Source organism: Macrobrachium rosenbergii, chromosome 43 (genome assembly GCF_040412425.1).
Source record: "Macrobrachium rosenbergii isolate ZJJX-2024 chromosome 43, ASM4041242v1, whole genome shotgun sequence".
NCBI classification, from domain to species: domain Eukaryota; kingdom Metazoa; phylum Arthropoda; class Malacostraca; order Decapoda; family Palaemonidae; genus Macrobrachium; species Macrobrachium rosenbergii.
The window spans coordinates 31,091,625-31,113,589 of record NC_089783.1 but is presented as its reverse complement, the minus strand read 5'-3'; the positions used below and the strand labels follow the sequence as shown (position 1 = coordinate 31,113,589).

The window sequence follows — 21,965 nt, the reverse complement described above, 5'->3', positions numbered from 1 at the left end:
TATTAACTAAACAGGTCGTCTTTCTATACAGAACAACCACTCTCTGTCTCTCTCTCCACGCCACAGCCACACATCGTCCTTATAAACCATACAGGGTTTAATCACTTAACTTTACACTAACTCTATTATGGCATATGCGCATCTGAGCATAAACCTATACAGTATACAACAATACACACCACAACTGAGGGGAGATTGCTGCATTATGAAAACCACAGCATAAGAATATATATATATATATATATATATATATATATATATATATATATATATATATATATATATATATATATATATATATATATATATATATATATATATATATATATATATATATGTATGTATGTATGTATATATGTGTGTATACACTATATATATTTGTATGTGTACATGATATATATACATATATATATATATATATATATATATATATATATATATATATATATATATATATATATATATATATATATATATATATATATATATATATATATATATATATATATATATATATATATATATATATATATATATATATATATATATATATATATATATATATATATATATATATATATATATATATATATATATATATATATATATATATATATATATATATATATATATATATATATATAGTCACATTCATGCTGCCATGTGAATGATAAGGTAGCTCTAATTAAGAATTTCTGATAACTACACCAGACTAAGGGTAGTGGTGTTCCTATGAACAGAAAAGTGAATGATACTTAGTATTTGCCAAAACTGTAAAGGGATGGAGGTAAACTTAGGATGTCCAACAAATAGTATAATTCACTAAAATCAGAAGATCAAATACTGTATGTACAGGAGCTATCAAAAGAGCTCCATGGCACTGTCAAGAATTATATTACACAAAGTAATCACAAGGTAATCAAGCAAAGTGCCACAACTGCATATCTTAACACTGGGCCGTTCGTAGGCTATTAGTTTTCAGAGGAAGGATCCAAAGAATGCACAGTAGAGAGTACGATAAGTGAAAACATTACACTGTTAATAAACTGGATATGGATATCTTAACCAGTATGGCACCTGTGTATGCAGGAGATGGTCACACAACAGGAACTCGAAATCACAAATCTGCAAGACCAGGAAAGTTGAAACACATGAAGGGATTCAAGTAAAAATGATAATGAATTCTTGTAGGCAAAATATCACAACTCTTATCTTATGTAATAAAGTAATTGCACTTTAAACACAAGTATGCGAGTGAAGCTGAAATATGTCACTATTAATCACAATTCCACCACAATCAAAATCACAGGTATCTCTGAGAGAGATGGATAGGTATAAGGTTGCAGGAGTTATTAAGAGAACAGGTATATAGGCATAGGTAGGCTATAGGTAAGGGGCCGACAAACAACTTCCAATCACATTACCTTAGTCCGTGGACAAGACATGAGGTTCGTAGAGCCAGGTTCCTGTAGTAGGGCATCAGCGGAAGCGTTGTTATTCAAGGTTCCCCAACAGAGGAAGGATAGATGAAGGTAAGGGCACTGGCAGGCCAACAGGGCATTGATGTGCAGCAGTAGGCAGTGGCATAGGCACTGGTTCAGGTAAGATTTCAGGCATAGTCTTCATGACTTCAGGACAGGGGGACATCTTAGCAGGGGTAATGTCGGTAGGGGACAGCTAGCCGAAGAAGTCTGGTGGCGTGAAGTCAGGGTAGTAGACTAGTGGAAGCGTAGGGGTTACTAGCAGGTAAGAGTGGGTATGTGGAGTGCCAGTAGGGTGGTGTTGTAGAGGTGGTTAGCATGGGGTATACTAACGGCATGTCTTCTTTAGACAGGTGAGTGGAGTGTCTATAAGCAGGGAGACACCTGAAGGGGAACTAGCATAGGTATACTAACGGTGTGAATTCTGGAGAGGGACTAGCAAAGAAGGGGTTGTCGAGGCCAGTATTTATACCACAGGCAGCGCTGGCGATGGTTACATCGAGACACTTCTGACGGCCTCATCTTAATAGATATTCCATTGTCCTCCCCATAGGGCATGTCACTAATCCAGCCAGGTACCTAGAAATATCATTGTACGGCGGCCAGGTAAAGGCTCAAGAAAAGAGGTATCAATGGGGTGACAATGAGATGGGAGAGTCTGGGGATTTGTAGGCAGGGATGCAGGTGTTGGTAGGCGGATATGCAGGTGTGGGTCACGTCAAGAAAATGACCCTTGATGGCAGTGCCGGTAGTTGGGAAGGCAAGGGAAACACAGAGAAATGTGAAGGGTTACACATGACTGGGGAATTGAGAAGAACGGCAACAATAGAATGAACTCTAAGTGGGGGCTTGCTACTTGCAAGCGACTGCTAAACATGTCACATTAGGGGCGACTTTCTTCGAAAAATCCCTCATAGCATCTAAACATGGCCTTTACGGACCTTGAAAAGAGATCTGAGATCTCAAACTGCATTGCCAGCTCCAGCGGATCCATATGACACTCTCAAAAAATCCTCAAGATCGTCCCAGGTCCTACACTTCAAAAAGTGATGACTCCGGCAACATTGTCCGATAACCCCTTTATCTAAGGGGTTATCGGACAATGTTGCCGGAGTCATCTACAATAGTTCCCCTCGAAATTTTCATAGAAGGGATTCGACACCCCTTCTGTAAAAATTTCGAGGGGAACTGAAAGAACGCCATCAACCAGCCCCCGCAAAGGGCTGAACACCTGCGTTTACAGATGTAAATTTGTGCAACATTGTCACTTTATCCTTATCTTCGTTAGCCTCCGCTATATTATCGGAACGGAGAACCCTCCAAGTTCCAAGAACTCGACCTGATCTCAACTTCATATAACTCCCCAAAGGAGAAAATGAAGAAAAAAAATATCTGACTCACATGCACACGCAATAAAGAAAAAAAGCACTCTATTGCCATTGAACCGGGTTGTTCTCCTCTAATTCCTTACTACAACCAACACAAAAGAGAACACTTACATAACAATATCCTTCTCTGTCTTCAATAACCTGCGCTGCAAAAGTACCTAGAAACGATTCCCAGTCTGCAAAAAAAACACACTCTGCGCACATCTTATGACCCATAAACACACCCACTTATCACACAAGACCATTAGTAACTGATTGTGCATTGCAGCATCTCTCCCCAAGCAGATGGAAAAACACCTAAGTTGGCAAACAATACTACCACCCTAACTCCTCAAATACTATTGGAACACGCCCTATTACATCCTACGTGACCCAGTTTCCACGTCACCAGTCCCTTCAGAGGTTTTCAGAGGTCCCTAGTCAGCTGCCACCAAATATCTGTTGCCCAGTTGAGAGGAAATTTCATTGCTTACCTGTTACTACAAAGTCGAGATGTCCCATCTATGGTATCATTGATAGTGACTGCATTAAAAGACTACTTGTAGTGCATACCTGTACTTACTCATCCTGTGTTCTTTCTCTCTCTCTCTCTCTCTCTCTCTCTCAGGTCTACAGCAAAACAAGCTTTACCCAAAATAATTTATTTGACAAAATCTAATACCTAAAATAATTTATTTGACAAAATCAAACAAAACTAGATTGCAAGCAATACGAGATGAAATAAAATGAAATATTAAAGTTCCCAAAGAATCTATCATATTGCAGTCTATCATATTTGAACTAATTGATGTTTTTACACTGTAACTCAAAATAGGTCAAAATAAGTCAAAGTCCAGTACATTCCCAATGAGTACATCTGTGATAATGCCTCGAGGAAGTTGTTAAAAGTTCGTCGAACTGTAACAGTTGAACTTGCAGTGGCAAAAATGGTATTTCTATTACATGGTAATGCATTTGATAAGACTGGGAGAACACGTGTGTAGCTGCTGGACATGTCACAAAAATCTATAATTATACATGCAATATTTTAAGTGACAGTTTTTATGCTTGTCCATTCTTGTCATCATTTTATCATTTTGTTTGCACTGATCCTGGTCTCTTTGTTGGGTCACAGTTCTGTTGATTCCTTTTGATGGGTCCGTGCAACATCTTTATATATATATATATATATATATATATATATATATATATATATATATATATATATATATATATATATATATATATATATATATATATATATATATATTGTCACTAGGTGATCAAGCACCTGGTTATTACACAAGTAATAATACCAAAAAGTTCTAAGTTCAAAAGTTATATGCGGAATTCACAATATCAAAAAGATCTACTGTTATCCGACAACAGTGTAAAATTTAAGTATTTCTTAATCAAGTTTAATTCACAAAACTTTAATTTATTACAAAAGCAATTTGGTTAAGTAAGATTCAAACCATTAACTATCACTCAAGGTTTAAACATGTACCTGATTAATTAAACTCGACACAAATGTTCACCAAAATATCACTGACTGAAATCCATATAAATATTCTCTGAAGTCTCAATAATAAATATGCTCTAACAAAATGCTAAGTAATCACCAGCACAAAACTTTGTAAAACAGTATTTATAAAATTAGAGTAATATGATGACACAGGCACATAAGAACAAAATATGCAAAAATGGAAATATACCAACAGCCATTTCACTAAGACAAATATATGTTTAAAGATTATATCAATCTTTCAAAAGATTGCCTTCACTTCTAAAAAAGGTTAAACTCACATCTTTCGAAGACTTTCTCAATGACAACACTGCCAAGTCACAATGACACACACAATGATATATAATTAGCAGCAAGACACATTAGAACTCACTATAAGAGATATTCACCTCTTATCAAAACAATAATTCTCTTTCACCTAGAAGATCACGGTAACTCTTAACATAACAAAAACCAGTAAACATCACTTTACCTTTTGTAAATATTGCACCATTACACACTTTCCACAATGCTTGCACAAAATAATACCTCAGATCACTCTTACAAAATGAATGCACTTCTTGGGTGAGTTTAACAAAACTTGTACAAATAAGAGAACAGCCAGTAATCCTTATACATGAATGGTATGATTGAGAGAGAGAGAGAGGGATAGGACCTATTGCCAGTAACCCTTGTGGCTGACTGCCTGACTCTGGTTCAGTACTGCACTTTTATCTTCAAGCCCTCCCAGAATACATGATACATAAAGTGTACATACATTATACATACAGGTATACATGTATGGTATACATACAGGGAATTCTAAGGCCCAGAAGGAAATATGCCAGAGCTCTTATCAATGATTGACATCATCTACTGTCTCAAACCAGCTGAGCAAATAAAAGAGGTATTTTGGACCCATTCTGGCTCGCTGTCAGTATGTCAACTTCATCTCCCTCACTTACTCATTCTCTCTTTCGCAGATTATGAAAACTTAATAGACATAGGCCAAGATAATAAATTCAGAATAGGCACACAGAACAGATATGTAACAGGCAATTCGCCAATAGCTGTTAAACTCATCACAGATAAGACGAGGGCCTCTGCCTTTCTCCAAACACAACTTCGTCCAAACACTTATGTCAACACAGGATGTACTAAGCGATAAGAATCAAAAATAATCACTCTCTCTCTACAACACAGCACGTTACGAATTCGAGCTCACTCAATACTCGTAGTAAACAAATGTAAAAAATATATCAAAACATTTTAAGATTACATGATACACAATTTATCTGTAAGAAAAGAGATGTTAAAATCCCACCATCACAAGCAAAACATCAAAATTTTCATAGAGACACATTATATTTGTAGAATGGTTTTACATATTATAACACCTTATAATATTTATTACTAAAAGGACCTCATTCAAACTGGAGGATATCTAATGGAGTATTTATCCAGAAAAAGTTATAAGCTATCTTGGACAAACAGTCCACATTATCAAGTATCCGTACAATGACCAGACGTGTAGTCCAGCTGTATTTATATCTGTGTGCTGGGTACTTTTAATCCTATAATTGCCTAGCTGCTCCTGTGTGACCCCCACCCCCTTGTGACCTTGGCCTTTCTCTGCCCGCTTCATCTTCCAAGTGTCCGTTTTCCGTTCATCCTCTTGCGTTTTTCTTACTGTGGAGTGTAAGATTTTTCTAGATATGCTGTCTTTAAAGCTGTTTCTGGTGTTCCCTGCCGTTGTGTTGTTAGCACATGTTATGAAGGCGTTCTCTACAACCAGTCACACAAGCATGCTGGAACAAGCATATACTGTATGTTTACATATCACTGTTCATATCAGTTTACCCCAGTATTTATTTCACTACTTTGTGCGTACATCTAATGTCCTTTCCTTGACTTCGCAAATCACTCCATCCACAAAGATTACACATTGCCCTAGTGATCCAAGTGTCATAACTTTAATGGGCATGTATATTTGTTTTAAAAAAATAAGATTTTAATGATGAGGTCTGTTTGTAGAAAATGCTGTGTCAGGGGATTGAGTACAGTCATACCTCTGTTGACAGACTTAATGTGTTCCAGAAGGCTACTGTGAATGATCTATCCTTAACCAAATGAAAATTTCTTAATATGAATAATCAGAATTGGATTAATCCATTCTAGACCTCCAAAAATACGGCAAACAAAAGCATTTTAACTTAAATATAATAAGCCTAGTTTACAGAAATTATGCAAAGAAAGAAAATAGATAAAGTGAGTGCAGATTTGCTCTCACTTTTCCTGTAATAGGGAGAGTTGATGGCATATGTGGTAGGGGGTGAGGAAGGTCAAGAAGGGTCCCCTTCTATAAAAAAAAAATCAGGCATCTGTGCATCTAAGGTTGTTTTTCTTGTTCTTTCTACTTCTTTCTTGGGACTAAATATCTTTCTATCTTATTAGAGACCTGTCCAGTGATGTTGGTTTTTGACTTCATTGTACAATGTTCCAAAGCCAGGTTTAGCATTGTTATTCAGTAGGCTTATAATATGTTTTGCTTCAGTTCTGTCAGGGTGATATTTTTCAAGGAAACATTTCATTTCCCCCTATTTTGCACACATTACTTTTATCAGTGAACGAGTGACATCCTCTGTTGTTTGTTTATCTACTTTTCTCTCTGGTTTTCTGTCATCTCTAACCTTCCAAGGCTCCATGATGACTTCTTTGCACTAGAATCACCAAAAATAAAACAAACGCAATTAAACACCAGACAGTGGAGTTGTACATTGAACGACAGCTATGGGTAAACTGAGTTCTTCCGCTCTGTTTCAGCTGGAAACTTCACACACGTGATGCAATTAATCCCATACATGTTTTAGCCAGTCTTCTTTGTCTGTCCTTAAACTCAGCAAAAGTCCGTTAAGAAGGTATATTTTTCCTAGGACAGTTGTCCTTTAACCAAAATGTCCATTAAGGGAGACATCCAATAACCAAGATGTGACTGTATTTTTAATGGTTCTTGAATCAGTAGTGGAAAGGTTGAATTACATTCTAAAATGCATATGGAAAGGATCTTTGGGATTTGAAGGGCAACTACAGAATTGTGCTAGAAGTCGATGGTATTCGAAGGGAGATGTTTGGAAGATGTGATGGTAATAGGGGTTTGTAAATCATGGTCTGGATGAGGGAAAAATTCTTAAAGGGAGGATAAGGTGCATAATTTTTCTATTGTGTACAGGTTAAATAATAAAGTTAACTGAGATTTATAAAAGATAACTTTACTAGGTATACCAGGGAATGAATATGGTACGAAATTGAGTGAGAAAGTAAGAGAAAACCTGTTAAAGTACAGGGGGTAGGGATGTCTAAGACAGCGGTTGATGTTTGAATCAAGTGTGTGGTTAAAGCTTTATGAAAAAAGTAGGGAACATAAAAGAGGAAAAACTGTGGCATAGATGGACTCAGAAAAAAAAATTGATCAATTAATAAAGATGTGATACTGATATAGTAGGGAAGTAGGGTACAGGAGGTAATTTCTTGAGAAGAGTTTAAGAGTTTTATTAGGAAAGGAAAGAATGCTCCAAAGTGTTGAAGTAAATGTTTGTAAAAATGACCCTGAGACAAGTGTGTGGTCTTTACAAGTTGCGAAAGAAGTCTGGGATAGGAGAAGAGGTGTACAAGTAAAATTGGGATATAAGGTAAGAGGTCACAATTTGTGTGGATCTCCTTGCATGGTAACCGTTGGCATGTGATGCAGTGTTAAACGGTGATAGTAAAGGGAAGCTACAAAGCATAGAAAAGAAAAAAGTGTATTGTTAGTATGAAAAGTTGAAATTTATAACTATTTTGAAAGTAAATGTTATGGATCAAGTTTGGTGAAAGAAAAGTTGACATAGAATAGGTGAAACAAGGAGGGTAGTAATGTCTTTGCAAAAGGCTTGTTGTAAAAGCTGGGTGTGTATGGAAGCAAATGTATATACCTTTGAAGGATTGTTGAGTCAGTTCTCCCCTGTGGAAGGGCATTGTGGCTGTTGAATGCAAAAGAGAGGGAAAACTTTAATGCTGTTAAGATCATTTGTTTTTGCATAGTATAGTGGAGTAAGAAGGATTGGTAATTTAAGAAATAAATTAAGACAAAAATGAGACAAAAGTGCAACTAAGGGGACAAGATGGATCAGAATGCTTCTAGGTGTCCAGTCGTATAGAGAGAATGTAGAACAGCAAGTTTGTGAAGAGTCTAAATTCAGAATTATTTTGGAGGAAGTATTAAAGGGAGACCTGAGTTGCTGGCTAGATAGTCTGGGTGGATATTGCACAAGATAATTGTGTGTGTGTTGGTGAAGTATTAAGGACTTTAGAGCATCTTCAGGTTGTGGAAGTACTGTGCAAAGAGGTTTCACCTTTGTTTCAGCAGTTTAAAGGATAAGTGTAATGAATGGTCACTGATGTTTAGATCCATCTCCATTTTAGAGGAAACTGCTTACCAATATATATATATATATATATATATATATATATATATATATATATATATATATATATATATATATATATATATATATATATATATATATATATATATATATATATATATATATATATGCAGTCACACTAAGTAGAGGCCAGCCCTATGAGAGCTGAAAGTCAGCTTAGTAGTCTGGTTAAACTACTTTAATAATAATAATTCTAAATTTAAAATTATTAGTTATCTCTAAGTCAACAAAACAGGAAATTATACCTAAAACACACAAGTTAAATTAAAACAATAACTTGCATTTAAAAAAAAACCTACAATAAAATTGCACAATAATTCACAGGGTTTCCATTAAAAAATAAGTAAATAATTAAAGGAAGAGAGGGGCTAACCTGCCAGAGCAAACTAAAACCAGAAAATGAAAAGTAAACAACAAGAAGCGTTAAGAACAGCAACGGAGTCAGGATAAAAAAAAAGTTGAACAGCTGAGGACAGTAGGCTATTTAAAGTAGGAACAAGTTTTGTTTTTATTTTCAACGTCTCGAAAATAAATAAGGCTTTTGGGTTATTGACCTATCCAACTACAGAAAAATCTTTGTATTCAATGCCAGTTCTACATTTTAAAGGATGCAGTAACGTATTGCGAAACGTTGGAGTAAACTATCAAAATGTCAAGTTCCTGTGTGTACCTGCCCAACACACACACACACACATTATATATATATATATATATATATATATATATATATATATATATATATATATATATATATATATATATTTGTACAGTATATGGAAATAATGAATACATGAGCACGTTGTTCACAGAAGTAAATTTCTGACTCCCATCGGAGATGAACCACGGTCTCCTGTCTTGGCTTGTCACTCGGGGAAACCGAGGTTCGTTCCCGATGTGAGATTTACTGATTTCATACATGTTGAGAAGGTATAGATCAGGGAAAATTAGAAGGTCAAACAAAGTAAGTCTAAACTGTGTAGAAAAGATAGCTAAATGAAAAATTAATTTAGATTTTACGCATGTAAATTGATGATAAAAAAATTATAAAATCATTAATCAAAATAATTAAGGGCACCAAAACATGTAAGCCACACACGATGTATGCAAGCCTGGTTATATATATATATATATATATATATATATATATATATATATATATATATATATATATATATATATATATATATATATAATATATATAGAATTCGAGAAGTTAAGAGGGCATTGTGGCTATTACAATTATATATATATATATATATATATATATATATATATATATATATATATATATATATTTATATATATATAATATATATATATATATATATATATATATATATATATAATTCTGGACCTATAATTGTTACTACTAAACCGGGATAACTTAAACACCGACTACGTATTTAATATCAATTAATAACCATAAGCTTTCAAAGGACAATATTTCTTTCGGAGTTTTGTGAGTAGTTTGTTTTTTTACATACGGACTAGGGAAGTGGTTAATAATTACTGATAAGCGGTTCATTTGCAACTTCTTTTTGCAATACTTCGAGTGATCAACTACAAGTAGTATGTATTTGACAAATTAATATATAAAATGTTTTCCATGCATTGTTGGTAAATGTAAAGAACCGAGTCGAATAAAAAATCAAAACAACCAAGGTCGTCGTCGTAAAACCAAAGTTCAAAATAATTTTTCGAATTCTGTAGAATATTATATATATATATATATATATATATATATATATATATATATATATATATATATATATATATATATATATATATATATATATATATATATGTATATATATAATTCGAAAATTATTTAGGACTTGGGTTTTACAAGGTTAAGAAACTAATTTTTCGAAATCTGTAATGCAATATATATATATATATATATATATATATATATATAATTTGTACAGAATTTGAAAATTACTTTGAATTAATTTACGATGACAAGAAACTCTAATGTTACCTTGATTATATTTTAATTTTTTTTTACTTGATTCAGTTCTTTACATTTACAAGCAGTGGATGGTAAAACATTTTGTCAATTTGTCAGCAATTACTGTACAGTCCGTATGTAAAAAACAAACTACTCACAAAACTCTGTAAGAAATATTTTCCTTTGAAAGCTTGTGGTTAATAAGTGATATTAAATGTGTAGTCGGTGTTTAAGTTGTTCCGATGTAATAATTGTAATACGTTTTCCAGTATGTATAGTGAACACAGGGAAGAGAATTAGTGTTACCCCTGAGAAGTGGGAGGGGCCGTTTTCTGTAATGCAAGAACGCGGGTGATCGTTCTCTATAATGTCCGTTTTCCGTAGCATCGTAACACAAGTAAAGTAAAGGTTGAATATTAAACATGTTTTTTTATAATTTCTTATCATCGCTACGGAGAATTTTTATACTTATTCGTAGATTTATTGCATAATTTTATGAAGTTCATTTTGACTGATAAATTATTAATGTTTATTTTGATTTTAGCATGCAATTGCATAGTATAATAGAAAGTAGAACACTGGTATTTTACAAAATATGGACATGTTTGAGACGACGAAGTTTCTCGTGTTAAGTCCTTATCTTGGGGATACACAAAGGCAATGAACTTATGTGAGCCTTTGTCGTGCTGCACCCAGATAAATTATAGGCATCTTAATAATTTAAGATGCAATTTTTGTAGTCTCTTTACTTTACAAGGGACACAAGTTCGTGAATTGAGAACAGTTGTCAAAATGAAATTGTTATTCATCAAATACTGATATCTGCAAGTGGGGTTTTGAAGACTATTCATTTCATTCATTACTTTTTGTTTTCAGATTTGTTAAGAAACATCCGCACTCAAGTCCTTATAAAACTGATTAAGCCGTACACAAGAATTCATATTCCATTCATTTCAAATGAGCTGAACATAGATGCAACAGATGTGGAGGCACTCTTGGTACAGTGTATTTTAGATAAGTAAGTAAAGTTATATTTTTTTTCTTTAAATTTTTAAATAATTGGTCGCACCTGAATATAAATTAATGTGAAATAAAAATTTACCCTTGAAATTGTTTTGCAGTTGAAATTGATCTATTGTTTTGTATTGCACTAACCATTAAACTGTACCAGAGTTCACTTCAGATAACTAATGTGTGTACTTTATATATAAAATTAATGACTGCACTTTACATATAAAATATATGAGGTTTGATTAGTGTCTTTAGCAAAGTATTTAATGATAGGTCATGGTGGAAGGAATTAATTCATTTCACAAAGGTTATTTAATTATTTTTATTCATTATATTCAAAGGTCACAGATCATGATCAGCATTCCCATGTCTTTTCCTTTCAAGTTCTTTGGCTTTGTTACACAAGAATACTAGTTTTCTCATTTATAATACAGTATTACAGAATAATATTTTTTTATTATTAAATTTAAGGAATCTTGCATTTTAAACTTATTGGTAAACAGAAATTGTAAGCCATCCTTATTTCACTCTGAATTGTTTCTAGTAAAGTACCAAGGTTAGCCTGCCACCTAGATTATACCTTGTCTTTGTATGGTATTCTCTGTGGACAGGCAGTAATTGAAGATTCCTAATATCACAATATGCAGCTTAATCATCTAAATACATATTTATTAAAGAATTAATCAGTATTGATGTGAAAGTTTTGTAGTGTTGATCTGCAATATTTTGCATTATAGCAACCATTGTCACATCAGCATAGATGTTATGAGTGTAACTTTGGACATCACTGTTTACATACACATGAAGCTTGTTTTCTCTTACCAGAGGCCTCTTAACTCATTCTGTCATGAGGAAAATTAGTAGTATCATAAAAGGGCGTAACTCTTCCTTCAAGGGTAGACTTGTTGAAATTTCCTTTTGTAAATATCATAATTTTTTTTTTTTTTTTTTAACTTTAAATGATAGTTTAAGGGTAGTTGCTAGTTCCTGTAGATATGACTAGAGCACAGTAGCTTATTTGCCATGGGTCCAGCCTATTTGGAAAATTGTGAATTAGTTAAGCATATTCAAAGGCAGGGTCATTCCTTGTAAACATTATATACTGCTATTCTCTCTAGGGGTTAGTTTCCTCATTGCACCTTACCAGGTGTACTGTAGGCATTATTAATAGGTGAAAGGTGTTTGCAGTGGTCCCTTCAGCCCCTTTCTGCACTCACTTTTTAGCCTTTTAATTTATTTCTATTCTTGCTTGCTTCCTTTAGTTTTGGTGGCCAACCTCTTTAGTGCAACAGTGGGGTTTTCTCCCAGTTCTAAATCTAGACCATGGTAAAAATCTCTATTTTCTGGATCTCTTTAGGACTTTAATTTTATCATTTGGTCAACCTCGTCAACTCCCTCTTTTCATTGTCTAAAGTGCTGAATGGCCAAAGTGCCCCAGTGCTTGGCTTGAGAGCCAAAATTTCATAAATTAATGAATATACTATTATTTTTAAAGTTCACCCAATTTCCATTGTGGTCATTAACTCATATATATTCCTGTTAGTTTGGGGAAGGTACTGGACAACCTTTCTCCACTCTTATCTCCTGTAAACATAGTTTCCTATCATTGGCTACAAGATGACAAACATGCGCCTTTTCACTTTTGCCACCAATACTGTCTCATTTGCAGAAATTGGAAGGCAAGATCCCAATAGACTTCAGAAAATGTGCCCATGTGACTACCTTTTGAAACCTAAATACTTTGGTGATGAACAGCTGCAACTCAATTAACAGGATTTGCGTGATTAAAAGAGCCAAGGAAAAGATAACTGAGATTTATTTATGTGGGTGATGATGTGATGGCATTAGATTTAAATGCCATCAAATGAATAATTGAGCAGGGTGTAAAATTCAGGAATGATCCTAGTTGTACCACATATTTTATATCTTAAGTATGCAAAAATGAGTGCTTAAAACTAACTGGGCAAATGCTATCTGAGATTAACCATTAGCTTTAGGGACAGTCTGCAATAATGGCTGCAGACCCAGCGTAGGGCAGAAAATAATAGGGGCTGTAATATCAGCCACTCATTCAGCTAGTTTTATGCACCAGAGAGGACAGTCATCTTGGTTATGGTACGGTTGCAAGAAATGCATAGAAAACACGTTGATGACAACAAAATACTTTATCACATAAGTAAACTGTGATAAAAATAAAATATACTTTATCACATAAGTAATCTGTTTGTCAATAACACTAGATGGGAAAGGGTGCATAAGAGATAATCTTCTATTGCTTGTTGAAGTATAAAATGGTTTGCTTCCAGTGGTCAAGAACTACTTAACCCTCAAGCTTGGTGTTTCACCTGAGAAAGGCCTAGTCAAGTATTCACATTTAAGAGAAAAAGTATAAAAATGAACGAAAGATTTCATGAATGTGCCAGAAATTTAAGCGATGAAAGTTCGCAACAGAGTTTAGTGTAAGGGCTGCTTTCACATAGAAACTTATCTTCCTACCAGCTTAATAGGAACATGCGATGGAGAACAAGCACACCTCACAGGAACTAACCCTCCTGCTGACTGAACAGGACCATGCAATGAAGAACAAGTACATTTCAGCTCCTTGAACTTTAGGCAAAATACAGAAAGCTCAGTGGATTCACTTGCTTCTGAAAACTTTAAATCTGTTATTACTGATGTGAAGACTAAACAAATAATGGCTTCAGTAACTAGCCTTTGAATGATAATATGGGAATTCAGAGAGCTTGAAGGAGCTGTTGGTATATTGCGTGACCAAGCTAGAAGCTTGGGCGTGCAAGCAAATACAGTAGAGCAAAGTTGGGACTTTGGAAGGCTTCTCTTTGGGTTTATTTTTCAAGTCTTCCTGTAGGACAGGCCACAGTCTTGGATCCCTTTCTGGGCCTAAAGCATGAGGGGCCACTTATTGTTTTACTGACAAGTGTTTATTACAGATCTTCAGCAAGACTTCCAAGAGGTACAATTGGTAACCTTCCTGTTTGGCCAATGTATACTCTTAGATTGTCATGTTCATCCTAGGAGGATGACAAGAGGTTAGGAGTGGATTGTGGTGAGGGATCACAACATGGCTTTCTTTACCCCTTCTTTCTCATCTGTTTCCTTCACCCCTGGTTGTCCTATTTGGTTTTTAAAGGACTTATATTCTCATCCAGTACGATCCACTGCTTGGGAGAGTGTACATAGAGTAGGGGTCCCTGTGCTCTTCATCTGACTCTAAGATGGTGATCTCAAGGACATGTATAGTCTCTTCCTTTCCAGCAAATAAATAGAACATAGGCTAATGCTGTAGAGAGAGGGGAAATGATTGTCTTGCAAGCGAGGGAGGTCACGACTCATGAACCCTTACTGCTCTGGCAAAATAGTTGGCCAGAGTAGTAGTGGGCCTGAGTATCACTTCTAGGGTGAGAAGGGGTTACCTAAGTAAGGAACCATTCAGAAGACCATGATGTCTCCTGCATGAGACTTCATGTTGAAAAGCAATTTTGTTGAGGCAAAACCTAGAATTGGGTGCTGGACTAAACTACTGTATACCAATTCCCTCTCTCCTCTTTGTTATAGAGAGAGGAGAAGGGAGAGGATGCACAAAGTACAGTCACCTGTACCCTGACCAACTCCAGTATGTACTTCAACTCAAATGCTACTCTCAAAAGAGGGAATAAAGATGGAATGGAATCCAGTCATTCCACTTCCACCTTCCAACTTACACCAGGCTTAGGTACTGCAGACCAGGTACTGACCTTGTCCAAAACAGAGCTCAGGTGAATAAAAAGTGTTCGGGACTTATGAGCAACATCCCTCAGGTAGAATGAGAAGCAAGGATTCCGATAACCTTCATTACCTGGGAATCCAAAAAGTTCAACCGAACAGTGACGGATAGACTAATGCTCCTGACTTGAGATCCCTTCCATGGGAAGGGGACGAACTTCCTCCTCAGAGGCTGTGAAGGTCCAAAGAACCCATCTAAAGTCAAAAGAACGAGTTCCTAACCAACTCCTTCCAGCACTAAAGGTATTTATGAAAGAAGGAAACACTCCAGCCCCAGGAATGGATAACTTCAAACAGTACTGAAAACCACAGCCCAGCAAAGCAATATCTCATCGGACCTCTAATTTAGATTCAGAAGGAAGAATTGAGGAAACTCAGTCTTTCATCAGAAATAGTGAGACTTAAGCTACCATTCATGTAGAGGAACAAAAGAATTAGAATGTTCCTTGCCCTACCAAAAACGAATGTGGTACAGTAAGCTGACAGATTCCTCCACAAATATGTGCCGAGGTCAGGAAAGAATGATCTTCAGTGTAAAGACTGTCTTACAGTGGAATAGTTTTGAAAGATTTTATGTAATGCTTGAAGCACTAAGAACATAAGTCACTTGAGAAAGAAGTTCCCAAGAGACGGAGACTGTTCAGTGCTTGAAATATATACAGCTCCACTGAAGAGGAGAGGCCCAACCCAAATAGAAAAAGACTGTGAAGGCAACCCTAGCCTTTAAAGTCTGCAATCTGCTGCTCCTAGCAGAGGTTCCTCCCTTCTGTGATACTAATTATAGAAGACACTCCTCCCCTTAATGCACATATGACAAAAAACTTGGATATACTAATAAATTCCTTGCTACCGTGCAAGAAAACTCACGCTCTCCAGAGCCACTGAAGAATTCCAGCAGAAGTTGTTGGAAGTGTACTGCTCAACAGCAAAGGTGATTAAGAGGCTGACAGGGAAAGAAGGCTGGGCCACACTCAGCCAGAGGCCAACAAGGAACTGCCAGCACCAAGCGAAAAAGGAGTGAGAAATACTTTATCACTTCTCAAAGAAGGTAGTGAAATAGAGCAACAAATGCAATTGGGTGTTCTACAGGTGATGGACCCTGTAGGAGAGGTAGTGCCATCAGTGCACCTCACTTAAGGGTCTTTGCAGTGTCCCTTCAGCCCCTAGCTGCAACCTCTCTCATTTCGTATACTGTACCTGCATATATATTTTCTTTCTTCCTTCCAACTTTCCACCTCTCCAAAAATTGTTTCCTAGTGCAACTGGGAGGTTTTCCTCCCATTTTAACTTTCAGACCTTCTTGCTGTCAGTTACCCTTTCGGGGCTGAATGGCCTCATAGGTCGCAACATTTGGCCTTTGGCTTAAATTCAATATTCTGTTCTCTCTACAGGTGATGGAAGATAATTCCATCTCTGCTCCAAAATTGAAAATTAAACCAAAACAAAATTTCTGTAATCCTAGTCTATACTCTTCAGGTATTGGAACTCATCTACTCAAAACTTCTTCGTTATCCAGGAGAGCAGGAACCAAGTAAAGCATGGTACATCACTCATCTTTACTTGAAAGTTAAGTCCTGACCATGTTGTACCAACTCATCTACCACTGAGAGATTTTCAACCATTCCGAAAACCTACAATGTTAAACAAGCTGCAAACTCAGCAAGAATGATGCAATGCAGACGAGGCATAGTGTGCCCAAAAGGCACACATCTGAGACAAAACTGATCCCAAACTAAAGGTATAAAGTACATATCCCTGGGAAACATCCATTACCAGTCTGAAACAGAATTGTAAACTGGTAGACGAATCCACCTCAGGTAAAGTCGAGTATTTCCGAGAGTTATGAAGAATGGGTACTTGACAGTACTCATCCCTCAGTTTTCATGAAAGTAAGTAGTCCCCTCACTATGGCAAGTACTCAAGCCTTGCTCATCAAAAAGACTAGTAAAAAACGGGTTTGTAATACAAACTCGAAAGGGGAGAGAGGCCGAACATTGGTCTCTATGGCAACACACCTAGGAAGCACCTCAGGAATATACCCAACGGTTAACACTGAAAGAGAGATCAAGGGCTGGAACGAAGCCGTAGCTGCTTCCACAGGATATTGTTTACTAGGAGCGGAATAATTGCAGCTCCAGTGTGGTGTGCAAGAAAATGGGGAAAATGTTAACAGCCTGGTCCCATCCGATCCTTGGAGGTCGATGCTGCTCCTCCGTCAACCACAAGAGGAGACTGCCAGAACTGTGCTCCCTAGGGCATTGCCAAACCCATACCAAATCAGACGAGTCTCTTGTCAGAGGAAAGGTAAGTTGCAACTGAGTCACTGTTAGAACCCCCCTTTGCCTCAAGACACTGTATGAAAACCAAAAAAGTAGGAGAGGAACAAGCCGTGGCACTACTTTTCTAACTCCCCTACCTGCCGCACCCATGAGAGGCGAAAGGGTTCTAAGAATTCTCCCAGGGGAAGGATTGCTCTGACCACACACACTTCAATGAATGTCTCGAGCATGTAAACAATGCAGGTCCACCTAACACCTCCTGAAAAGGCTGGAAAGAACCTTCCCCAACGCCAGCACAAAACTGATCTGTAGACTGGGTGCATAATTAGCGAATAAGCCATGCAAACCCTACGCCAAATAGGTTGTACAAACATCTCTGTGTGACCCCCAAAGAGTTGTGGTGAGAAGATTCACTCTGCTCACCTGTCCACCTCAATCTTCCAACTGTGGACAGACCAAGAGAGCAACATACTCCAATACTAGCAGCAAAACCGATCTGTAGACTGGGTACACAACTAGCTAACGGGTCGCACAAATCCCTTGCCAAGCGGAACGCACAATCTCTGTGCGAACCCAAGGAGTCGCCGTGAGACAAGTTGCTCAGCTCACCTGTCTACCACAACCGTCCAATAATGGATGGGCCAAGAGAGCAAGATACCCCACTGACAGCAGTGGAACTCATCCACAACTAGCAGCATGGCCTGAGAGAGAGCAATATACCCTGTCACCAGCTGTAAACCTGATCTGCAGACCAGGTAAGTGAATAGCAAATGGGCCAAGCAACCCCTCACTAAGCAGGTCCCGCAAACCCTTCTGTGTGACCAAGATGAGGGAAAGAGTCATGCACCAAGTGAACAAGTCAAACAGCCTTGACTCATTGAGAGCTTGCTAAGAGACAAGAAGGGAACAGATCTTGAGTCTAAACAGCCTGGCACCATAGTGCTGACCCTACCTGGGGAAAGCCAATCACCGCTGGTGACTGGGTGCCCTTGTCCTCCTCCAAGGGGAAGAGAGTGCAGTAGAAGCCTGTCAAGACTTATTACACAAGTACTAGACTTCCCCTTTCTTGATGCCCGTTATGCAGTCAATGAGAGCGGGCCTGGGTCAAGTCAGGAACCAAAGACTAAGTCACACCCATTGGAGGAATCTCTCCAAGAAGGACTATTGCAACTGGAAACCCCTTTTCCAGTGCAGCAGTCATTAAAGCCAAGACCACCGGTAACTACTGTATCTCAGATCGTGAAGGCCTTCTTCCTCCACCAGGTTAAATTAGGAAGGCCACAACAGAAGGCAAACTTCCACAGGAGCTTTCATAGTGAGTGAGCCATATGTACAACTAAAAAAATTGGGATTATTAGCAAGTCAGAGAAAAACATAGCTGTCGATGAACTCTTCATTGGGAGCTGTTACATTCCACGGACAAAGGCAGTCTTGTCTTGGTAACAATGTTGTAAGATTTTGTTCTATAAGAATAAAATACAGTAAGCCACAATAAATGCAATTAAACAAAAAAGAATGGCAATGGCAGAATACTCATATAAAGTCCTGGTTCTCAACCAGCAGGCAGGACAGTAAAGGGTAGCATGTTCGTTCTTTACAGTGGCTGAATGAAAGGTGGGTGTGATGGTCAGTGAATGAAGGATACTTTCCCAGTCACCCCCCTTTCCAACTTGGTACCAAGTTTTGCTAGTTTCAAGCTCACACTGAAAGATAATTCTATAAAAATGGCAATAGTTTGTATTCCCAAGGGAACAAATAGTGAAGTAGTACCTCAACAGTTTGTATACTTATCAGCTATGTTGTTATGATTATTTTTTGCCATGTGACCTTTTTATATGCAGTAAAATTTTAGATAAAGCTCTTGAATTGAATGTACAGGCTAGTTTATGATAGGAAGTACTGTACGTGGAACTGCTGCTAGCTGCAAGATATTTAGAAAATATTCAACTGCAGGCTATAATATAGTGGTCTTTGTAAATTCACACACACACACACACACACACACACACACACACACACACACACACACACACACACACACACACACACACACACACACACACACACACACACACACACACACACACACACACACACACACACACACACACACACACACACATATTAAATGATGATTTTATGGCTGTCATTTGGCAGAACTAAAATATAGGTCTGCTTCTTAGGCACTTAATAAAAAAATCTGCAAATGTGAGCAGGTATGTTCTGTAGTGAAGGTTACTTGCTAGAGAAGACAGTTCAGTACACATTTTTCAGTAAACAGTCCATTCTGAGAAGGCACCTTTTCAGTCCTGCATTTTGTGCATGTGTAAAATACAAGTTTTGTACAATGCAGGTGCACTTACCTGGTATTTGTTGCAAATGTTCATAAAGATCATTATTTCTGTAAATTGGAATTTAATATGATTTCTCTTACAGTACTATTGATGGACGGATAGATCAGGTGAATCAGGTTCTGGAGCTAACAAGGGGTGCTGAAGGAGCAGCACGTTACACTGCTCTTGACAGATGGACGAACCAGCTTCAATATCTACAGTCTGTTATTGTGACAAAGATGAATTAATTGTCCTGACCCAGTGAAATATGAACAGTCACTCTACTAACTTTGAAGTGTATGGGAAGTTGCAAGATTACTTTGTTTCTCCTTTTTCAGATCTTGAGAGAACACTGTTTGGTGTATGTTGCTTTGTGTAAATTACATTTTTTCCCTCCTTTTATCAGCCACAGTTCTTGAAGTTGTTATAAACATAGGATAATCTTTTTGAAAGTTTGAATTTTGTTAGCTTGATACATTTTTTGCCGAAAGCCTTCTTTGCTTGGGAAATATAGATCCTGGTTAAATGAGCAGTTATTTGATTGCAGAGCCTACACATGACAAACAGACTACCCAGCTGACCAGGAATTACGTCAGAAATAACTTTATTCATAAAGATTCAGTGTAAATTTTGAAACCAATACTTTTTAGCTACTGATTGGGAGGTGGGGTAAGTTAAAATCTGCAAAAGAAATTGGTGAAATACTTTTTGGTATCTTATGTAAGGGCTGCTGCTTAAAGGAATCGGTAATAAATTCCACATATGAACACATTTTTTACATTACAAAGTTTGTTCATAAAAAATGCTGATTAAATTTTGGCTTCAGTTGTGATGCCACAATTTGTTGCTAAAACCAATAAAGATAGTAACATTTATGAATAGTTTTAATTTATGCCACTCAAAACAGTTTGCAAGGATAAAACAGCACACATCAAAACAAAAAAATATAATGTAAACTATGACTATTATAATGTAAACTATGACTATTATATCAGTATGACCAAAAGATGGTGTAAGTTAAAAATATGAGTTAATTAAAATTGTTTAATAATGTAATTTTCTGGTTTTTGAAATGCCTTCCTTGATAATTTCTTAGTTCTGTGTAGCAACTTTATTTGATTATTCAGCTACAGTATTTTGAATAGGCAACCACATTTTACCGTCACTCAAACAACTTCCATAATGATACGCTCATATCTGAAGAACCTGCAGCAAGCAGAAACTGGCTATCAAATTCCTTAACATAACCAGACGCATAGGCAAGGCACTCTACTGTTTTCTTGTGGTACGACAAAACAGCAAGAGGTTTCATTTTCTTACTTGAATACACACGAACACGAAAGTCCCACCCTCCAGAAACAAATATTTTTCCATCAGGGCGTGCTACACAACATGCTGTTCCTGGGTTTGTAATGCAAACTTCTTTATCTGCAATTATTTGCCAATCAGTACTTATAGAAAAGGTGAACAATTTCTCAACTGCAGAACCAACCAGTATGATTTTAGATATGGTGTTTACTGACAAACATATTGGGGTCTCACTGCACTGAGCTTCACTAATAACACAAGAGGTTTTGTAATCCCAGAGAGAGATGTGACCACTTTCATACATGATAATAAGGACTACTTTTTCAAATATACAGGTCCATTTTATCTGCATTACATTTCCCCTTTTTTGAGAGTCATCAATGGTAAGTATACACACTTTTGAATCTCTTTCAATGTCAAATACAGTAACACTATCCTGACTTGGACCAGGAATAGCTAATAAC

General features: G+C 36.6%; 2 protein-coding genes and 1 non-coding gene across 4 annotated transcripts in view; 2 read left to right on the top strand and 1 right to left on the bottom strand.

The window, feature by feature from the left end:
- alien (COP9 signalosome complex subunit 2 alien) overlaps window positions 1–21,068 on the top strand; it is a 75,581-nt gene extending 54,513 nt beyond the window's left edge. Inside the window, exons 9-10 of one of the 2 annotated variants that reach the window (XM_067086923.1) lie at window positions 11,664–11,805; window positions 20,297–21,068. In XM_067086923.1, the coding sequence (XP_066943024.1) occupies window positions 11,664–11,805; window positions 20,297–20,441 (287 nt within the window). In that variant the 3' untranslated portion in view covers window positions 20,442–21,068. The remainder of the gene's footprint in view (window positions 1–11,663; window positions 11,806–20,296) is intronic. The other variant, XM_067086925.1, reaches the window with a different exon arrangement.
- Window positions 11,417–11,529, top strand: LOC136829087 (U4atac minor spliceosomal RNA). Its single transcript, XR_010850288.1, has one exon. It is a non-coding gene; the product is annotated as a U4atac minor spliceosomal RNA (small nuclear RNA).
- A 56-nt stretch (window positions 21,069–21,124) lies between the features above and the next one.
- Window positions 21,125–21,965, bottom strand: part of LOC136828738 (serine/threonine-protein phosphatase 2A regulatory subunit B'' subunit gamma-like) — a 24,840-nt gene continuing 23,999 nt past the window's right edge. The window contains exon 3 of the mRNA XM_067086926.1: window positions 21,125–21,965. This exon is cut by the window's right edge and continues 212 nt beyond it. The gene's annotated coding sequence lies outside the window, so the exon portion shown is untranslated.